Source organism: Danio rerio, chromosome 16 (genome assembly GCF_049306965.1).
Source record: "Danio rerio strain Tuebingen ecotype United States chromosome 16, GRCz12tu, whole genome shotgun sequence".
Lineage (NCBI taxonomy): Eukaryota > Metazoa > Chordata > Actinopteri > Cypriniformes > Danionidae > Danio > Danio rerio.
Window position 1 is genome coordinate 36,114,753 of NC_133191.1, and position 14,157 is coordinate 36,128,909.

The 14,157-nt window shown below is 36.5% G+C and overlaps 1 protein-coding gene across 4 annotated transcripts in view; it reads right to left on the bottom strand.

Annotated features, from left to right (window-relative positions):
- Positions 1-14,157, bottom strand: part of me1 (malic enzyme 1, NADP(+)-dependent, cytosolic) — a 167,993-nt gene that overhangs the window by 58,464 nt on the left and 95,372 nt on the right. For all 4 annotated transcript variants that reach the window (XM_073925316.1, XM_005158369.6, XM_068214017.2 and 1 more), the window contains 2 exon segments: positions 5,668-5,743; positions 3,022-3,183 (listed from right to left, as the gene is read on the bottom strand). In XM_073925316.1, the coding sequence (XP_073781417.1) occupies positions 3,022-3,183; positions 5,668-5,743 (238 nt within the window).

Genomic DNA, 14,157 nt, shown 5'->3' on the forward strand with positions numbered 1-14,157 from the left:
ATAAGTGAATTAAATTAAGAAAAAAATCCCTCTTCATTCCTCCAGCTGAAATCACTTGGAGGCAGATGCTGACAGGGCAGGGGGCTGAAATCTAGAGTCAACTCGTTAAAAGTGTTTTGATGCCTGAGGATATATTGAATAGCTGACTGGCCACTCTGAATTTAGAAGCAGCAGCAGCAGCAATGCTTGATACTGAAGCACAGCTGAATGGGAAAAGTGAGTCAGAGAGTAGTTACACAACAGTGTTAATGTGCTTTTACTCTCTTGCTTAGTTTTTGAGCTTTTGTACAGACTAACAAGTTTTCTGATCGATTGAGAAAATTTCAATTATATTGCAAACTGTTGGCTTGGAAAAATGGATTCATTCTGATGGCTTGAAACAATTAGTTGTCAATTCATGTGTGACAATGGATCTTGGCAATCTCATGCTGGAATATTCTTAAAGGAACACTCCACTGTTTTTAATAATGGGCTCAATTTTCAACTACCCTAGAGTTAAACAATTGAGTTTTAGCAATTTTGAACTCATTTAGCTGGGTCTGGTGTGAGCACTTTTAGCTTAGCTTAGCAAAGATTATTGAATCAGATTAGATTATTAGCAACTCGCTCAAAAATGACTTGGTAAAAATATTTGGTAACACTCTGTGACCAGATCATTTTTATAAGAGTCATACCATGGCTACAGCAGGCGCAATTATACAGTATTACGCAGTGCCATCAAGAACTTTAGTATTACAGTATTACGCTGTGTCATCAAGAACTTCAAGGAAAGAGGTTTAATTCTTGTTAAGAAAGCTTCAGGGCGTCCAAGAAAGTCCAGCAAGCACCAGGATCGTCTTCTAAAGAGGATTCAGCTGCAGGACCGGAGTGCCACCAGTGCAAAGCTTGCTCAGGAATGGCAGCAGGCAGGTGTAAGCGCATCTGCACGCACAGTGAGGCGAAGTGAGCGGTACCATCAGTCCTGTGTCATGCCAACAGTAAAACATCCTGAGACCATTCATGTGGGGGGTTGTTTCTCATCCAAGGGAGTGGGCTCACTCAGAATTTTGCCCAAAAACACAGCCATGAATAAATAATGGTACCAAAACACACTCCAACAGCAATTTCTTCCAACAATCCAACAACAGTTTGGTAAAGAAAAATGCATTTTTTTAGCACGATGGAGCACCGTGCCATAAGGCAAAAGTGATATCTAAGTGGCTCGGGGAACAAAACGTTGAAATTTTGGGTCCATGGCCCGGAAACTCCCCAGATCTTAATCCAATTGAGAATTTGTGGTCAATCCTCAAGAGCCGGGTGAACAAACAAAAACCCACTAATTCTGACAAACTCCAAGAAGTAACTATGAAAGAAAGGGTTGCTATCAGTCAGGATTTGGCCCAGAAGTTAATTGAGAGCATGCCCAGTCAAATTGCAGAGGTCCTGAAAAAGAAGGGCCAACACTGCAAATACTGACTCTTTGCATAAATGTCATGTAATTGTCAATAAAAGCCTTTGAAGCTTATGAAGTGGTTGTAATTATATTTCAGTACATCACAGAAACAACTGAAACAAATACCTAAAAGCAGTTTAGCAGTAAACTTTGTGAAAACTAATATTTGTGTCATTTTCAAAACTTTTGGCCACAACTATAAATTAAATCAAAATAAACAAATTTAAGTGGTGACACGGTGGCTCAGTGGTTAGCACAGTCGCCTCACAGAAAGAAGGTTGCTGGTTGGAGTCCCGGCTGGGTCAGTTGGCATTTCATTGAATTGAATAAACTAAATTGGCAGTAGTGTATGTGTGTCACTGAGTGTGTATGGATGTTTCCCAGTACTGGGTTGCAGCTGGAAGGGCATGCGCTGTTTAAAATATATGCTGTATAAGTAGGTGGTTCATTCCACTGTGGTGACCCCTAGGACAAACCTGAAGGAAAATGAATGAATGAACAAATTTAATAGTTGAAGCATTAAGTCTGAACAAAATAAAACAACAACAAAATGTTATAATGCTTGAAACTTTTTCTTTCTTTCTTTCTTTCTTTCTTTCTTTCTTTCTTTCTTTCTTTCTTTCTCTTTCTTTCCACAAACCAGTCAGTCTGTCAATCAAATCAGTCAATCAATCAATCAATCAATCAATCAATCAATCAATCAATCAATCAATCAATCAATCAATCAATCAATCAATCAATCAATCAATCAATCAATCAATCAATCAATCAATCAAATCACTTACAGTCTATGCATGTGCAAGTATTCGAAATCTAAATTTTGGTGTTGTTAAGTTGCTGCGTTTTACATAAGCCTACTGTCTGTGTACACACGTGTTTGTGTATTTTTAACCAATATTTGGATAGTGGGGCTTGTAAATCCCTGGCATTGCTATTTTGAGGGTCATGGGCTGAAACAGTTTGGGAACCACAGGACTACAAGTCCACATGTGTTCAGGTTTGTAATGATTCTTCACAAAGAGACATCGGCAACTACTGACCTGTATAATGCAGAGTTTGTCATTTTCACAGAAAATCACATGTGAATCACATGAAACTGTTTTGTCAACGTTGTCATCGCAAAAAACTTTGTCATCTCAAAACTTTTTAAAACTTCACAAAAAATTGGCCTCTTGGTCTCCATTGCTTCCCATTTTGAGATTTGGCCACTAAGACGGCATGGTTTAGCGACTGCTGTAGCACAGAAAGGAAGTGCCAGGTGGAAACAAAGCTGTGGTAAATGAGGCAGTGCTTTTCTATTTCTGTGATGCCACACCCTTGGCCCTGCTAAGAATGACACAGACTTTACACTCACCATATACCTCTGAACTCTCATATCTATTCATAGCCTCCAGCTACAGAAACTCTAACCTCTGTCATTCTGCTATAACACTGCACTGCCATGACTGACGAAAACAAACAGTGGTGGATTAAAAGCGTGAGACAGGATGAGTCTGCTAAGAATAGTTATGTCCCTCTTTGATTATGTCAGAGTAAGCGGGATGGCAAAGTCATGGTCTGGTGGGTTGTGGTGCCACAGTTTTGCCTACCTCTTTGTCTGTGCCGACGTCCAGCATAACAGGCAGGCACTGCTGAGGCGGCATTCCTCCACAGGCAGTGTACAGGGCCAGTTTACCCACAGGGATGCCCATGCCATAGCAGCCCAGATCCCCCAGGCCCAGAATCCTCTCTCCATCTGTCACCACTACAGCCTAACAAAAAATGCACCAAGAGTTAAAGGGAGTCAGCAAAAATAGAAACATAGATGAACAAAAATACATTTTTATTTTTTTGTTTGTTTTTTGTTATTTTTGGGGGGGGAGGGGGTGCTATTAAAGAGATGTAATTCTGACACTTGTTCCAAACCCATTTGAGTTTTGTTTCTTTTGTTGAACAAAAAGGAAAATATTTTAACAAATGCTAATAGCTTATAACCATTGACTTCCACAGTATTTTATTTCCTACTATGGAAGTTGTAGCAATTAGCATAGTTCAAAACATCTTATTGTGTTCAACAGAAGAAAGAAACTCAAAGATTTAAAACCACAAGAGAGAGAGAGAGAGAGAGTAAATGATTTTCAAATCATTTTCAGTTTTGGGTAAACTACATATATTTAACTACATATATTTACAATAACATTTTGTTTAAAATCTCTAATAGTAAATATAAAGAGAATTAAATATAAACAACACAAATACATTGAGAAGCTATATTTAAAAAATCATAGATAAAAGTATCTCTATCTTACAAATCTTTTATTATAAATAAATATAATAAATAAATGCACATTTTATTTATTACTTAGTTTTTTGACAACGGATAAAAATGACAGCAAAGACATTTAAAGTAACATAAGATTTATATTTTAGTGAATGCTGTACTTTTTAACTTTTGGATCCTAAAAAAAAAATCATAAACTTTAATCAATATGAATATAAACCAAATATAAATATAGTAAGTTTCTACATGAAGTTAAATTAAAATTACATTATAAATAAAACTTTATCACACAAATAATTGACATTTAAAATATTCATCCATTTATTTTCTTTTCCCTTAGTCCCTTATTTATCAATGTTCACTACAGTGCAATGAACCGTCAACTATTCCAGCATATGTTTTACACAGCGGATGCCCTTCCAGCTGCAAACCAGTACTGGGAAACACCCATACACTCTCACATTCTCACACTACGGCCAATTTACTTTATACAATTCACCTATAGCCAACCCAGGCTCTTTCTGAAAAAGTACCACTATATACATTTTGGAGAGCTTTAAATACGTCCCAGGAGGTATGTTTTTTGCTGTTTTAGTTTTAGACCCACCTGAGGACGCTGTGTACACTTTTTGAGATCTCAAGTTTCTCTCGTGAGTGCCATTCGCGCCTGCTGTTCTTGCATAAATCCACCAGAGGCCGCTGTTGACTGACTGATTGACTGACAGACTGACCCGCCCACCCACTTCCCTAAATCTAACCGAGAGTTTGAAAAGAGCAATCCAAAAGAAGAAAAGTTCTGATTTTAAGCATGTTTTCATAGTTTATCACATTCTCACCCTGTTTTTACTTGTTTATCTTATGTTTTGGCTTCTGTTTTTGTCCTACCCACTTTCTGGAATTGTTCTTCAGCCCATGATCGCGGTCAACTCCTCACTGCATTTCAAGTCGCCGTCGTACATGGTGAGCTAACTGAACAAACTGCTAACAGCGGGAAAGCCATTCATACTGAGGTAAGTGATCAACTGGTAAGAGCGAAAAGCGCAACACTATACCACCCCGTACTTCTGGCTGCATAATCTGTAATCCCCAGGATAGTATACAGGGCCATGTTTTCAGAATGAGCCTATGTTGCCTACAGTGCATGTATTTGGACTGTGGGTGGCTCCGGAGCACCCGAAGGACACCCACACAAATACTTGGAGAACATGCAAACTTTACACAGAAATTCCAACTGGCCCAGCTGGGATTCGAACCTGTGATCTTCTTGCTGTGAGGTGACAGTGCTAACCAATGAGCCATCATGTTTCCCCATTTAAAATATATTAAAATAAAAACAGCTAACTTCAAATGGTAGCATTATTTCACAACATTATTGTTTTTACTGTATAAGTGATCAAATAAATCCAAGAAACACAAGAGGATCCTATACTTCTAAACATTATTAAAAAATCTAAAATCTGCTGGTTCACTCTAAAGCAACTGATGTAATATGTAATAACTTCCTCTTTTGTATTTTATGTCTTTCATTTGCTACATTTATGACTCTGGCCTCCAACAGATTTTCTGCTTTTATAATCACATTTTCACATATTCTCAATAAACAAACACATTCAAAATAATGAGCAGCATCAGCTGTGTAATTCAAGCCCATTATTGGATACAACTGATCCCAAAACAAGAACAGCATGTTTTTTTCCGTTAACATTGTGTTGCAAATGCAGTAGGTGTTTATAATTTTTCCTGCTGCTTCATTTCATGCCACCCTTGATTGTTTTATATTACATCATTACCTAAACAACTTTTAAATACTTAACAAGCATATTATTGTTTTCACGGTACAAGTCATAAAAATTTGGACCCAATGGCTTTGGATTTGGTAAAACCCTAGATAGTTTTAATTAGTGTCTGACAGTGTTAGTTCTGGTACATTGTGTAATAGTACAGGGTGGTGTAAGTTTAAGTAGGCAAAACTCACACGAATGTCCTTCTCCGGCCAGCTCTGAAGAAGTGTGGGGATGTGGGAGCGGTCATGAATTGTAATAAAAAGTCCCCTAGGAGAGAGAAACAAATATGGGCAGATTATGTCTGGTGTCTGGGTTCTTAATTCATTAAATATGGAAGCATGTAATAAAAATATTTACATTTACAAAACTACAAGTCTTTCACATAATAAGATCTGCTGAAAATGCCTTGAACAAGTTCTCCATTACATACAGTTTATACGTGTCATAATGTGTAAATATGTGCATAATGCCCCTCAAATGTCTATATGCAAAGCAAAAAAGTGTGGCTTAGTATCACATTATTGATAATACACCCATGTGGTGAAGACCTTGTGTTTTTTGTGAAAACAGATTTAGAATTCAGAAAATGGGGGTCAATTTGAACTGTTCATTTTCCAACCTCTTATGCAGAAAGGCGAGTTTTGAATGCAACTAATTGTGGGCAGATTTATTAAACAGAATGGTCAGGAAAGCAATGGTCAACACAGGGGCAAACAGAATTACACAGGAAATCTAGAGTTGTAGTCAAAAACACAGGTGAGTGGTCAGTACAGGCAGACAACATAAACAAACAAACAAAGAAAGCGAAAATCAAAAAACATGGCAAGGCGAGAAACGCATCGTAATGTTCACAATCAGTATAACTATAAGACTGATGTTTGTGTGCTGTATTTACAGTCCTTGTAATGAATGATTGATCTTCAGCTGGGCTGTTTGTGTGTGTATAATCACTGGAACTCTGAACAGGTGCATGTGAGTGGTGCATGACTGGTTTTTGTAGTCCGTTGCAATCTGCATGTTTACCAGTGATCTGCAGCTGCTTGATCGTTGGTGATCATAACATAAATTTTCTGGATTCCAATTTTTTCTCTTTCTAGTTCTGCTGCTCTCCAATTTTATAGTGCTTTTTTCTGTTTCTAGCCCAAATAACTGAAACAAACAAACCAGTTAAGACATAACGACTCTTATCTTTGTTGAGCATAGCTATACCTCTCACACCATCACTAGCTGAAAAAAACTTGAACAATCCATGCCTAGAAAGAATGTGAACAAACGCTCGCTTGTGCTCACACTCAGTTATTCATACCTGTACATACTTATGGAAGATTTGGCACGTTTGAACAATTTCATGTGTGGTCTTTGAGAACTGTTTGATCTTGGTGTGGTTAGTCTTAGCAGCAAATGGTTGAAAGGCACAGAGGTGTGGAACAGCTGACAATCATAAAATGAATAAATATGATAAACATCCTCGGCTTGACCTTGCACAGTTTTGTTTACATAGATTTATTTGATTTAAGCCAGAGGTTTTTCTCCTGTCACATGATGGGGTTCTAGTTCCTTTGCACAGTTACATTTGGTTTGCTTAGACAGAATCTAAAGGTGTGGTCGCACTTGACAAGTTTGGGTCAATTGCAACAAGCTTTTATGTGATTACTCTTGTGAAAAGTAGGGCAGGGCCCAAAGCAATGGAAGTGAGGCTAGTAGCATGACTGATAATCGATTGCTGAGGAAGAGCTTGGTGAGAATATTAGAAGCAGCAATGACTGTAAATGACTAGTGAGGACCAGGCATTTACGAAAGTAAGGGTCAAGTACTCAGAATTTGCACTCTGCATTTAATCTATCACACACACACCATAAACACACCCAGAAGAGTGGGTAACCAATTGCCTAGGGAGCAATGTTGTCACCTCGGTTGTGGATAAATTAAAAAGAGCTGTTTATTTAGTTTCTCCACCTACATGAACAAACCGGCAACATTTGGCTTACTCTCTGACAATTTGGCCCTAACACTATGGCCTTCTGTGAGTGGCTCCCAGTTTGCTTTGTTGGGTTGTTTGTTTAATATTTGATTGATCTTCGGTTTCTGGCTCTTTCTCTGAACTATGCACTTGATTCCATTTGTGTCAAAACCCAAGAGGAAGAAAGGGTATGCTTTTGGAGAGTCCTTGCTGCTGGTGAAAATTTGCAGTGCCTTCAGCCATGTTTCATCCAAAGATGTGAATTAGATGTATTTGCTAATAAAGCAGCGTTTCAATCCAATGAGTTAAAGAGAACAAAATCATCACTTCCTGATAAACTGGCACTAAATTTCAAAAAGAAAAATGAAATGACAAAACGCAATGAATGTGAGATGGCTTTGAGTGATGTGAAACCACTCTTTGAGAGTGCAGCCACTCAAGACACTTCAAGGAACCACTGCATACTAAAACTACTTTGATGATAGACTTTGGCTAATTTTTTAGAATGACCAAAACAACATTTCAGATGTCTAACAATGTGATCAATCTGCCGGTTTGTCCATTAATGCTGTCCCTTCATGTCTATTTTTGTTATGACATGATTTGTTAAAACAAAATCACATTATGTTTGATGCGCATGCTGGAATTTAGTCTATATTGCTATATTCTATATTCTTTATTCCATCTTAGTTTCTTATAAGATAAAACGTGTATCCTACTCAGGTGTGCACATGTGTTTTTATGAGCATTTTCAAAATGTATGTGCATCTTGGCATGTCCATTAAGCATTATTGCAAAAAATCATTCAAAATTGGTGGGTGGAAACACAGCATTTAAGTTGGACTGAATCTGTTGCCAGATAGACTTGTTGATGTCTGCCACAGTATGAAGGGGTGGTTGACATTCAAGAAAATTTGCCACTCTTCAATAGTGACCAAGGTCTGCTGCCATTTGCCATAATGTTGAGGAGTAGGAAGAAGGAACGGGAAAATTGCTGCCAGGTGCTCATAAGCTGGAAGAGCTTTTATTAACATCAGGAGAAGATGCAGAGTAAAAGGTTGCCAATCTACAAAGCATTCAGCGCTGCTATCAGGTACTGAAATTGAGGATCTTCCAGCTGGACCAAGCAGTAGTGTGTTCAGTGAACCAGACCAATCACTCTTTGAGTCTTTGTCTCTCTTCATCTTTTCATCCTAGATTTAGCCTTATAAATGACAGAATGACCACAAAATAAATTAGGAATAAATGTATTTTATCTATTATTTTTGGTCCAGGGTGTAACGGTAGCCCAGTGAGTAGTATAATCACCTCACAGCAAGAAAGTCGCAGGTTCTAGCCCTGGCTGGGTATGTTGGCATTTCTGTCTGGAGTTTGCTTGTTCTCCCCGTGTTTGCGTGGGTGTCTTCTGGGTGCTCCGGGTTCCCCCACTTTTCAAAACAAATGCGTTTTGGATGAATTAAACAAGCTAAATTGGCCTTAGTGTATGGGTGTTTCCCAGTGTTGGGGTATGGCTGGAAGGGCATCCACTAAAACATATGCTGGATAAATTGTCGGTTTATTCCGCTGTGGCGACCCCTGTTTAATAAAAGGACTAAGCCAAAAAGAAAATTAATAAATGAATGAATGTTCTGTCCAGACCAAAAGATCCAAGAGAAGTCAAGTACACGGAATATTCACAAAAATGGAGCCAATTTGATTTGCAGTTGCTGAAATTGAACACCATATAAACAAACAGACCTTACTATGACTTTTGACATTTTGTGTTAGACTTGAAAATGTTCTTTTAACTGCTTGACCACTCTTTTTTTGCTTGGGTTTTTCATTTTCTGTCTGTAGCTGGATGAGCAGGTCTCTTGGACTATCTTTCATCTTGATCTCAGAGATATCTCCAGGACATACACCTACTGTACACTTTTCTCCATCCACCCACAGGTTTATGGAAAATTTCCAATTGCTCAGTCAGCCTGAGTTCACAGAATCCATAAAAACAGATCACTCTTACATCTGGAAGAATCCTGAAATTGCACTGCACCATTAGGACCAAATCCAACAAGATGCAAATGGAAACCGTCTTATGGAAGGAAGAAAACTTAGGCAATGACAGGAAATCTAAATATTAGTATATTACAAGGAATATGACTCCAGGGATAAAGTTCAAACACTCTTTAAGCCTGAAAAACACACTACTAAATTCCAAATCCAGCAGGAACCTCACATGAGAGCTCTTCTCGGTAGCCGACCTGAGGTCAAAAGGAAAGCGTCAGCCTGAGAGAAGGGATGATGCATGAAATACAAACCTAATTTTGAGAATGTTTTTTATCATAAAACCATTCAAAAGCTATTTGTCACAAAACTCCATGGTGAAATAACTTCTGCAGTTTCAGTAAACAAGCATAAAACTAAATGACTGAAATGGATAATACAGACTTTAGCATTATTAAGTACATTAGTATTGTTCAAGCTTTGCTCATATGCATCTGCAGAGGAAAACTGCCGACCACTATCAGAAATAAACAGGATCTACCAGTTAAAAGACAATTAAGAGAGCCCAATGAATTGAGAATATAAATGTGTATAACATAAGATGTTGATTTGGCGTTGGAGAAACATTTCCTATTAATATATGTAAAACATTTGCTGTTTAATATTAGGTAAACAGTGATGCAGCAGCTACAGTATCCTGTCCAACATCAAAGGAGCAGAGTAGAGTTCAACATCCAAATCACAAAAAAAAATTCTGTCAATCACAAAATATGGAAACTGTTAAATAAAGAATATTTTTACAGTGTAATTTCTACTCCAAATAGTTCTCCAGTAAAGTGTTTGATTATTTAACAATACTTTACTATGTGTAAATGACTCTGAGTAGTTGTTCAAAAAATAAGCAGAATAATAAATGACCTAATATTAATGTTTAGCTTTTATGACTGGTCAGAAATGTATTTGAATACTTGGTGTGTAATGATTAGTTGAATTTGGGGTTTTGTTGTAGTTAAAAGTAGATGACTATTAAGGAGCAGATTGAGCTTAACTGTTGAAAATACACATATATGAATATCATTTTGTTTATAATTGAGTTATTTCTTGCATATTGCTGACTGGAAGTGGCAACTAAAGTAGTGCCTGGATGTAAATCCATTAAACTATGCAAATTTCCAGGTTTTTCCAAACAAACGATACCAGTTTTACCGGGAAACGAGCTTAGTAGTCATAAAAAATTAGCTTGGTTATGCCTAAAGTTTCAAATTTGTTTAACTTCACAGCAGATGATGTTATGATGTCTTGGAAACATGTTTTCGTCTCATAAACAGACAAGTGTCAAGTGGCATAAGAAATTCTCCTCCGCAATGACTAATTTGTGTGCATGATGAGAGGAAAACCACGACAGATCTTTCACAAAGTTTTGGACTGTAACCAGACAGCCTGGACATCTTCCCACACATTATGTCTGACATGGTGATGTCAAAAGCACTGTCTCAACATACTCAAAATTCAGTAATTCTTGATAGACCCCTGCTTTTATTCATGTAAGCACTCGAGAGTCTCAAAGGTTTCTGACAACTCCAATCACTGATAATTCTGTAGAGCATATTAATGTAATGGCCAATCAGATGTGTATAAGCTAGTCAATAGTGCAATCATCCACTCGATATCCACAAAAATCTTTTTGATCTCTTTGAGTTTTGCACGCACAATCTTTTCAGTTTGTGTCGAGTTTATTTATTTACAGTTTTTTTTCATTACCATGTTTACGTCTACTATCTAAAGGCGTTGTGCTGATTTAATGCTAGCATTTATTTTACTGGTTTCGTGAAAACATGAAATCTCGTAATTGCAACAACAATAGATATGAAAAAAGAAAATCTAATTTTAGACTCAAAATAAGGTTGCATCCACATTCTCAATATAAACTTGCCATCTAACATTATTTTTCAGTGGGTACAGTGCTTGGTAATTGTCACCTTTGTTCTGCAGAAATTAACTTGCTCCTCTGAAAGTCACTTGAAAAATTTCCAGAAGCGAGAAAGACAAACGCTCTGATGCAAGATCCAAAATTATTAATCAGTAAAGGGTGAGAATGAAGGGTCATGAGACATTTAAACAAGAATGGGTTTTAAAGCACCCACAATGAGGCCAAATGCAATCAGCTGTAAAGTCAAATTTCCATTAATGTAGCAATAATTTTCGCACTTCTGTTATAATGACAAATCAGGTCTTTTCAGCGGAACAGCGTCCTTAGAAAAGGGATAATGTTGTGAAGCTCAAAAATAAAAATCTGCATTGTAAACAAGCTTAAATTTTAAGCTTAAGGTTTATTTACACTACCGTCAAAAGTTTGGAGTCAGTAGGATTTTTTTTATATTTCAAAATAAGCTTATCTTGCTCACCAGGGCTGCATTTATTTCATTAAAACACAGTACAAATAGTAAATCTGTGAAACGTTATTGTACTATAAAATGTTCAAAAGTAGATTATAATTTAATTTAATCATTTATTCCAGTGATTTTAAAGATGAATGTTCAGCTTCATTAATCCACTCTTCAGAGTCAAACCATCCTTCAGAAATCACTAAAATATTATTATTAATATTATTATTATTATTTATTTATTTTTTATTGGTAATGATTATTAATGGTAATAGTAATAAAAGCCATAATAACTGGAGTAATAATTTAACTTGACTGATAGTGTATAAACTAATTTCAAGAGGATCGCGACTTATGACCCGCATTAACCAGCACATGATTCACCAATCAGACGATTTCTAAGTCACCATTACCAGAGTTTTCATATAGCTCAGTTATCTTCGTTTTGAAGAATCCCCCCTTCCACCCCTATTCCTTCTCCCTTTTCCCTTTTCCTAGATAGGGTAGCATGGCGGTCTAGTGGTTAGCACTGTTGCATCACAGCAAGAATGTTACTGGTTCAAGTCCTTGCCAGGCCAGTTCACATTTCTGTGTGGAGTTTTCATGTTCTTCCCTGTTTTCCCCTACCGTTCAAAGACTTGGGACATAAATTAATTGACTAAACCAAATTGGCATCATAGACAAGCTCTTTGTCAGCAGTTTTTCTCTTCACAGCAATCCTTAATTGTCATTAGTCATAAATAGGCATGGGAATTCTCAATCTCTACCTGAGCTCAAACTCCCCTCTCACCCTGCAAAGGTGAAGGAGCCCGGGGCTTGACGATTTTGAGCTCATGTATTCCTTTCATAGCTAAAGTTACTTCTTTGAAATAATTTGAAGACAGTCATTTGTGGATGATACAACTTAGCAAATTTAAAAACGTTCAACTCTTGTATATCTCTGATATTCAGATGCAATAATAATGCTACCTCAGATGAAACCAGTCCAAAGTTTATTTATTTACATCAGACTTTTAAATTGTGATTTGTATTCTTTTCCCCAAAGTATTTAAAAATAGTTACAAATTATACAGCCAAATGATTATTTCCTGGTTAAAAAATAATAATTATAAAACAACAACAACAACAACAACAACAACAACAACAACAACAACAATAATAATAATAATAATAATAATAATAATAATAATAATCCCACTATAATGTATGGAAGAAAATGTAATACTTTTTAATATTTTGTCAGCTGATGCCCAAAACCCCAATTCATCTTTGGCCCACATATATTGCTAAACCAATTTTGAGAAATTACAAGTCAGCTACCCCTGCATACGACAGAACTGAATGACCCAATTCACCGCAGAATGATCCCATGGAGACCCTCTGGTTTCAAAACAAATATAAATACTGAAAAAGAAACCCGTGATGAAAAAAGACAGTGATAGGAATGAGACATAAAATTAAATCATGTGGCTGGACCTGACCAAGTTCTGGCCCTAAAAAACACTGACAATACAATACTTTCAGCATGTGGTTGCTGGTTTCTTGACACAGACTCCTTCCTAATCCTGATCTATGAGATAATAACAGCACAGAAAGTTCATCGGAGTGGAAAGAAGTGTATTGAGGAGAGAAGGAGACAAAAAACATACAGGTATTGTGTAAAAGAACTGTATGATGGATAATCTCAGATAATTGCTATGCGCAGCAGTGGGCACTTGGTATTTAGAAAAGAAGGGCAGGGCAGAGTTAGTTTACATCTTTAAGGACAAAACTTTGGTATACATTTTTATTATACTGGTGCATCTATGGACGGACTCTTTTTTTCCTATTATTGGTTGTCATTTTTAAAAGAATTACCACAGTGTATACAAAAAAATGTAGCTTTGTGCTTATAGAAAACTGCAATATATAAAAGAAGAGGGTAAAAAGACAATCTGGTAACACTTTTTAATAACTACACACTAAGAATCATTTATTAAGCATTAGTAAATAGTGAATTCAATATCAGTTAAGCATTTCCTCTACATTAATTAACATTAGTCAGCAGTTTACAACTGCAGCTAGAAACAAAGCTTCATTCCTGACTTACTGTAAAAGCACATGTGTAATGTGCTTAATAATTGTGTTTTAATACTTTGTTAAGGATTCATTTTCATTACTAAATTAAGTATTGCATTATTTACAAACCAGTTATTAAGGGACAGTTGGTGTTTTTTTTAGATCATTTAGAATGTGTAAGTAAATTATTAATAAACTATCCAAATTAACACATAATTCTTATTATTAAGGCATGTAATATGTTAATAAATGCTTTACTAACTCAACTTCAGTTTTGTAATCCAATGAGCACTATG